The sequence below is a fragment of the Leptonychotes weddellii genome, chromosome 15 (genome assembly GCF_054177405.1).
Source record: "Leptonychotes weddellii isolate Sample4059 chromosome 15, ASM5417740v2, whole genome shotgun sequence".
Lineage (NCBI taxonomy): Eukaryota > Metazoa > Chordata > Mammalia > Carnivora > Phocidae > Leptonychotes > Leptonychotes weddellii.
The window spans coordinates 31602334-31610953 of NC_138383.1; the positions used below are offsets into that span (position 1 = coordinate 31602334).

The window sequence follows — 8620 nt, forward strand, 5'->3', positions numbered from 1 at the left end:
CAAGGCATGGCCAAAAGAGCTGTTCAGTAGAAAGCAGAAATTGTTATCTATAGGGTAATGCCATACAAACAGATACATAGGAAAAAAGATCTTCACTGTAATTTACTGACAAAGAAATTCAGTATCCTAGGATATTTGTTTCCAAGAGACAAAGTGCCTAGACCAGTGAGTGTGGAATAGTTAGCAATTTGAGGTTCAAGGTTTAAGACCATTCGGATAAAAGATTTATTTTTGTCTTGGCTTTATATCTATGTGTGTGTATGTGTTTGTTTATAGCTCTGAAGATGGCTGTAGTAGATATCTATCATTCCAGGTTAAAGGAGAGACAAAGGCGAAAAAAGTAAGTACAGAAAACCATCCAGCCTTCTTTCAGGTATGGACTATTGACCACATATAGCCCATAGAACATTCTAGCTGTGACTTGTCTTGTGACCTTGAGGAAGACACTTATCTTCCTTGGTCCTTAATTTTTCCATCTGTCAAATGCAGATAATAATACTTGTCCTTTTTTTGTTTGTTTTTTACCTCCTCTTTCTTACCCTTTCTTTATGTTATGATGACCACTGAATAACATGGGTGCACTGTTTTAAGGAAAAAAGGAACAAGATAAATTCAAGGTGTTATCAAATTGTTATGCTTTTTTTTAATGCTTTCATTCTAACTGCTCATTTTTTATGAGAAGTCTTATCTAAAATAGGATTTCAAAGAAATTCTGAACAGGTTTCAGACAGTTACTCCTTCTCTTTGCAGCAGAATAAAAAACATACATTCAGACTGAGAAATTATGGATCCCAGACCCCTGTTAGCTTACAGAGACTGTTAACAGTTCAGGAAAGGGTATGCAGGGGTATGAACATGTGTGTGTGTTATCATGGTGTTACAGACTAGAAACACAGTGGCATCTCAACAAAAAAAGAGGAATAGGACTTGGGAGGCACTCTTGAGGGACCAAGATGTGACCTTAAAGTAAAGCGTGCCTAGAGTCAGCTTCTGAGAAGTGCCGAAGGAGATTACCCAGCTGACCCTGTGAGAAGCTTCATCACTAGTCATGAATATCTGCGGTTCCAGACACAGCTCTGCATGGTTTACCTAAATTCTGTTTTTGCTTAAAACACATAATTAGAGCTAGCCAGTATCGTGGAACTCAGTGGTTGAGGATGCTGTTAGATTTTATGTTGAGGCCCTTCTACTAAACATGCACAATATTTATTTCAAATAGCTTCAAAACGTTCTGTGAATGTATACGTGTGCAGTTGTAAATGTTGAAGGTGTGATCACGGCACCCTTTTATGGTTTAGCCGTTTCCCTTAAATGACTGTTCTCAATTATCAGTTCCCTAAATTGAACAGATTAATTCTTATGACACAGACACAGATTCCCTTCTGTTTCATTCCAAGTTATAGACATGTTTTTCAGTATTTTTGAGTGCTCATTCATTCATCCAGCAAACAGTTACTGAGAGTCTATCAGGTGCAAGGAGAGGAAAAATATATGATGCTTGAAAGCCTAAAATTGTGTTAGCAGACTCACTACCCTTCAGAACTTTGTGGGGAATGATGGTGTCTTTGAACCTCAGTATTCCACCTCATAGTGTTTCAAATGTGTAATAAAAGCTGTATGTGGAAGACATTATTAGATGTGGAACTAATTATAATATACATTATTGTGGTTTTCATCCTAGAATTATAAGAGACCATGGATTAATCAACCTTAGAAAGTTTCAGTGTAAGTATTAGCTGCTTTATTTTAAAATTTCTTCCAACAATATTGAACAGTCTTGAACAAATCATTTATGGCAGTGGTTCTTAATCCAAGTTGCGTATTAGCATCATGTAGGTAGCTTTTTTTTTAAGTCATCTCCACACCCAGTGCGGGGCTCAAACTCACGACCCCGAGATCAGGAGTCACATGCTCTACCGACTGAGCCAGCCAGGCGCCCCAGCATCTCATGTTGGAAGCTTTAAAAAAAATTCTGATGCCTGGGTATCACCTGAGGCTAATTAAGTCAGAATCTCTGAGGGTTAGTGCTAGAGCATTTTTAAGAAATCTTCAAGGAAATTCTGTTACATAGTAGAGTTCAAAACCATTAATGTATGATCAACACTTGTATGATACTTTTTTTTTTAAAGTAGTATAGTAATTACAGCATGAATATTAATGGATCATTTTCTGGAAGTGGGTAGGAACTATATGTTAACATAACCTTGGTCATTGGGTTGTTAAACATTTTTATGGGAAAAGCAACCATTATTTTGCATAGTAGTGGACAAACAGACATCTAGCATTGTATGATGGTGATAGTAAAACTATAATGACTTCTAAGTGAATGCACACTTTGACCTTACTGTTTTAAATATTGGAGATACCTAGGCTGAGCAGAAAGTCTCTGTACTTTTTCTTCTTCTACACTGTATAATTTGTTCAGCAAATAAGAATGATGACTCATAATATGATTACAGTATTTATATAGAAATGTTAGAATACTTGTATGTCACAGTAGTCCTTTTTGTAAAAGTTCCTAACGGTTATTGTGTTTCTTATCCTAGTTGATAGAATCTTAGAGGGCTTGACACTCTGTGCCATTGTAGGGTTCAGGTCAGCCAGTCATGGGTTAAGTGTTTTTTAATATAGTTGTGATCATAAATAAGTATGTTACATTTTTTTTCACTTTCTGTTAACACTTTTTCAAGTGATTGAGGTGTTTTGAAGATGTCCCTCTTAATAGTTATGTAATATGTTGTGTATATATAAGTATATAACATGCTAAACTTTTATTAGATATTTAGCTTATTTTCAGTTTTTTTTGAATCATAAATAATCCTATGATGAATTTGTGAATAAAGCTTTATATATATGTAGAATTTTTTCTAAGGTAGATTCCCAGAAGTGGAGGTAATAGGTCAAAAAATGTGATCATTAAAAATGCTTGACCTGCGCTGCCAGATTGTTTTCCAAAAGATGGTTGTACCAATTTATATTCCTTCTAGCAATAGATGAGATTGCCGGTTTAACCTCATCCTTCACTGAGGACTGTGGGTTTGCAAAAATAACTCAGGATCAGATTTCCATTGCCCTTTCTATAGACAATTATTGGTCATATTCTAGTAGCTACAATAGTGGGTTCCCATGTCTGAATGCCTGGGCTTTCAATAATAGGTCAATAGGGGTTTGACCAAGGTCAATAGACCTTGACTCTCATATAAACTCTATTCTCAGCTGGTAAACAGAGGTCAGTTTAGCCTGATTATTCTTTTTAATTGTATTTTGTACGTTTAGAAGCTGAGAGGAGGCTTTGTTGGTTTCAGAGGTGTCAATTGCCATTATAGTGAGTGTATGTGACCTTAATATTGAAGGCAGAGGGGTTTTTTCATCAAATTTAAAGTTTTTACTCCTAATTCTTCTGTACTATCCCTGTAGGGTGTTTTTTTGCTTTTGGTTTTGGTGGGGGGAGGGTTTGGTAGTCAAAATAATCTATGGCTGCCCATCAGATCAGCACCTGGAATTTGTGGATAAGAATGGCTCCCTCAAGGGAAGAGATTTGGCTGAGGAAAGGACTTAATTTAAATAACTGTCATGACAGAAAGCTTTTATCTGTAGTCCAAAAGTGAGCAGAACTAGCTTAGTTACTGATTAGCTCATCTAATCACCTAGTTTCAGCCTAGTGCATCTGATTGAAACGACCAAGTAGCAGTTCTGGCTACTCCAACCTACCACGTACTGTTGGTAGGTTTTACTCCCCATCTTCTTTGCGGATACTACTTTTTATTAGAAATTTGGTCGTTAGTGATCCTCAGAGTTACTGACTGTGGCTACCCTGTGTATATACCATTTACGTGGATGATAGTTATCAAAATATAACTTCATTAGTAGTAAATTTAGTTGTGGTACTTAGTTTAGAGGAAGGCAAAATGACCCTGATAGAGAGTGAAGAAATAAATGCCTCACTGGAGGCCGTGTTGTTAGGGAGATTTCTGGTGGGGCATGAAAGATAGCACACTTTTTTTTCTAGGCTAGTCTACCTCTTCTAGATGGATTATTGTATCTGCACTTCCCTTGTTTTCCTGCGGAAGTTAATACCAGAAATTTTGCCCAACGTTGTTCCTAAGAATACAGTGATCCGCCTTTAATCATCTTTCCCATTACTGCCAACAGTCCCTGCCCCTGTACAGATGAAGAGCCTGAGGTGTGGAGGTCACCAGGGCACTCAGTGATGCAGATGGTCTTCAGTTCTCCAGGGATAACAACATCCCTGTATGATAGTCACTGGGATGCTCTTATCTTGATGATTAGTGTTTTGCATTCTTGGCTTTCCTGTTTGCTTCCCGTCATGGGTAAATTAGTCATGTGAGGTTAGGCATAGTGTCCTTCCATCTCACTTCTTATAAAAGAAATGCAGAGAACTTAGAGATTCTTATATTCTCTATGGCATGGTTGTGTTTTATGTTCTCTGTAGTAATGGAACGGCGGTATCCCAAGGAAGTCCAAGACCTTTACGAAACAATGAGGCGATTTGCAAGGATAGTGGGGCCAATGGAGCACGACAAGTTCATTGAAAGCCACGCACGTAGGTGCTTTTTAAGCCTTGCACAAGTGTGTGTGTGTGTGTGTGTTGATATAAATAGGAGAGAAAATGGTATGTTTTAGGTGAAGTTCTATAAATAAATAAATGGATATTTTTATCTTTTCTTCCCCTTTATTACCATGAACTAAATTTGGGACTTTGGGGGTAGGACAGAAGAGGTTAAAAAGGCTGGTAGCTTTCTTTTTTCCCAGCTAAGCAGTAGTTTAGTAGTTTCTCCCTCCACTTTTTATTATGGGAGTTTTCAAATATATACAAAGATAGACGTAACAGTGTAATGAACCCCCATGTGTCCATCACCCAGCTTCAGCAATTAACACATGGCCAATCCAGTTTCATTTTTTTTTTTTTTTAAAGATTTTATTTATTTATTTGACAGAGAGAGAGATAGCGAGAGCAGGAACACAAGCAGGGGGAGCGGGAGAGGGAGAAGCAGGCTTCCCAGTGAGCAGGGAGCCCGATGCGGGGCTCGATCCCAGGGCTCTGGGATCATGACCTGAGCCGAAGGCAGACGCTCAACGACTGAGCCACCCAGGTGCCCCTCCAGTTTCATTTTTATCACCCCCTCTTCTCTCACCTTCAACTGGATTATTTTGAAGCAAATCCCAGACATCAGATCATTTTGTTCATAAATATTTTAGTATTAAAACTAGATTTTAAAATGGGGACAGAGTTGGATGACTCATAGAGATAGTACCTCCATCATTCTCTCTCTTTTTTTAAGTATTTTATTTTATTTTAAGATTTTATGTATTCATTTGAGAGAGTGAGAGAGAGCACAAGCAGGGGGAGAGGGAGAAGCAGACTCCCCGCTGAGCGGGGAGCCTGATGCGAGGCTCGATCCCAGGACCCTGAGATCATGACCAGAGCTGAAGGCAGACGCCCAACCAACTGAGCCACCCAGGCTCCCTCATCATTCTCTCTCTCTCTCTTTTTTTTTAAGTAAAAAAAAAAGAAACACTTTTTTATTTCCTTAAGTAATCTCTACGCCCAGTGTGGGGCTCAAACTCACAATCCCAAGATCAAGAGTCCCATGCTCTATGGACTGAGCCAGCCAGGCTCCCCAGTACTTCCACCATTCTTTTGCCTGTCTTCCTGAGAGACTCTACCCAATTACCATTTGATTTTTCACAATAAAAAAATTGAAGTTGTTAAGGCAGTGAGGCCTACACTTTACAATAATCTGGACTGGGTGGCTTAGGCTACACCTTTCATCACTAGATTTGTGTATTTGACCCTCAAATTTAGTTCTGGGAGAATGCTTTACCAAGGCTCTTACCCTGTTCTCATCATGCAAATATTTCTTGCATGGCATTGCAGGCATTTATCTGAGCCAGGTTGGTTGTCCTCGTCAAGCACCCTGTTTGGTTGGCATTCTTTGTGTGGTTTGTACTGGGTGACTGATCTTTTACTTCCTGTCCCAGTTTGTGCCACCCCTGGTTTATGCGTCATTCCAAAGAATTACACCCCATGGCTTGTTCAGGCTCTTCCTTCATCATGCTCTCTTTCAAAGCACTCAGATTTGAATGTTCTATCACGTAATAACCCAAGCAGTTGCAACCTGAGCTGTGCGCTTAGAGGAGGCAGAAATCTTTGGTTTATGGAAAACAATGCTCTTTTGTTCCTATAGGAGAAAAGCTGTAAAGAAACTATCTGGGACTTGAGCACAGAGCTTTTGTCCTTTGCTTGCAAAAGGGCCACATCAAGTAATAGCAGAGACAGGTTTTATAAAAGAATTTGGTTATGTGGATAAACCTGTTAATAGAGGATAAATAGAGCGGGGAAACTTAGTTGTTTAAAAAAATTATATTTGTTCCTTCTGTAGCTAAATGAACTCAGCCGGTTCACTGTATGTTTTCTGGGGGATAGTTCCAGCTGCGTTTTCCAGTTGGCCATGGCAGCCAAAAGATGGCTAGCGTAGGCTTTCCTCAGCTCGAGGGTAAAATTTCTAATGAGATGTCACCAACGTATAGGATCCCTCAAATGGAATTGCCTGGTCTCGTATATAAGGGAGAATTACTGAAAATAACAGCAAAAGTGTTCATTGATGATGATTTTGTTTTTCCAAATTTTCTCCTTCATTCTTCTTGGCATAAACAGTGGAATTTGAACTCCGAAGGGAAATCAAGAGGCTCCAGGAATACAGGACAGCAGGCATTACCAATTTTTGTAGTAAGTATGCTTAAGCTACACATTGTATCGGGGGCAAGTGTCTTCTAAACACATAGAGGAAGTCTCTGTTTGAGGCCATGTGGATTTTTTTTAAACAAGCTTTCCTTTTTTGGAGTGAGTTTTTGATCTTTCCAGTAAAGTCTCATCTGTTTAACCCTTATAAATGCCATTGTATGGATTATCTCAGGTAAAATAAAAGTGACGACACAAAAGAGAGGTGCTGCTTTAGGTTTGGGAATCTGCTGTGGCCTCTAAAAAAAGAAAAGGATTTTGTATTCTAATTTTTAGCCTCAGCCTTTTAAAATTTTGTGATGCATGGTCTGATCATTTGTATTAACCAAGCTTCAAATGGCTCTTTGTGCTTGCATCCCAGTTACTTAAGGTAGTAATAATAATTATATTAATAGCAGCTAACATCTAAATAGCAGCTGTTTACCATACACCAGGCCCTGTGCTAAGCATTTCACCTGGATGGTATCATGTGATTCTCATAACAAACTTAGGAGATAGGCATTGTTATTTCCATGTAATGAAGAAACTAAGGTTTGCAACGGTTAAAGAGATACTTGTGATAGAGCCAGGTCATAAGGAAGGCAGTGTGTTACAGTAGCAAGAGGGCTTGAGGTATAGACTTGGACAGGTTGGGTTTGGGTTCTGGCTCTCCTGCTTATCAGATTTGTAATTTTGTTTGGGTTTCAATTTTCCAAGTCTCTTAGAGTTAGTAAGATTAGAGATAATGCATGAAAACAGCACAGTACCTGGCCCACAGTAAATGCTCAATAAATGGCAGTTTCTCTTGTTTCGTTAGATCTTTTTTTTTTTTAAGATTTTTATTTATTTGACCGAGAGAGAGACAGTGAGAGAGGAAACACAAGTATGGGGAGTGGGAGAGGGAGAAGCAGGCTTCCCGCTGAGCAGGGAGCCCGATGTGGGGCTCGATCCCAGGACCGTGGAATCATGACCTGGGCCGAAGAAAGATGCCCAACAGACTGAGCCACCCAGGCGCTCCATGTTTTGTTAGATCTTTAGCATTCCCTCCTTTCTGTTGCTTGAAAGCTATCACCCACTACCCATGACAAGTAGCCTTGTGGGGTGTAAGTTCAGCCTAGTGTAATGGTTCTTGATTTTTAACAATGGAAACCATTTCAAAATGAAATTTTATGTAGAGCCCTAATCTATAAATAAGAGGAAAGTGGGACTACTTTGAAGCCTGATGGTGCAGGTCATTTACAGAACCCAAACCACCTGTACATGGTAGTGTCTGCTCTTCACAGTAACCCCTGAGATATTTTCATGGGCTCCTGGGGCTTTATGGAACATGGCTTAAAACTCACTGGTTTGGTTACTTTGGAATCTGTACACCTTTGTTAACATGTAGAAAACACCATGCAACCTTTGTTTAATAAGACGCTGATACCAGGTTTTGCTTACCTGATATTGATTGCATCTGGGAAAGGAATCGTGCTAGTCAATGAGGACTTATTTTTATTTGTAATTTTAATTGGTTTTTAAAAGAAGAGTATATGCATATAGGACTTGTGTAACTTTGAAAAACATGACCGTATTAAAAGTTAGTTATTTTTGGGGTGTGGAAACATAAGTGACTCTTACTTTCTTTGTATTTTTCTGTTTGGGGGGCTTTTGACTCCAAATTTCTTAAAGCTAGGAAGAGAATAAAAATTTAATTATTTCTTGTCAAAAAAGGGATTTCAAACTAAGGGAATCAGATTGCTCTTTTTTTTTTTTTAATTTTTTTTTATTCTTATGTTAATCCCCATACATTACATCATTAGTTTTAGAGGAAGTGTTCCATGATTCATTGTTTGTGCATAACACCCAGTGCTCCATGCAGAATGTGCCCTCCTCAAT

The 8620-nt window shown here is 38.7% G+C and overlaps 1 protein-coding gene across 8 annotated transcripts in view; it reads left to right on the forward strand.

The window, feature by feature from the left end:
• The window catches only part of TADA2A (transcriptional adaptor 2A), a 50732-nt gene that overhangs the window by 34257 nt on the left and 7855 nt on the right, over positions 1-8620 (forward strand). For 7 of the 8 annotated variants that reach the window (XM_081805328.1, XM_081805331.1, XM_081805332.1 and 4 more), the window contains 4 exons: positions 277-340; positions 1682-1725; positions 4454-4564; positions 6680-6751. In XM_081805328.1, the coding sequence (XP_081661454.1) occupies positions 277-340; positions 1682-1725; positions 4454-4564; positions 6680-6751 (291 nt within the window). The remainder of the gene's footprint in view (positions 1-276; positions 341-1681; positions 1726-4453; positions 4565-6679; positions 6752-8620) is intronic. The other variant, XM_081805335.1, reaches the window with a different exon arrangement.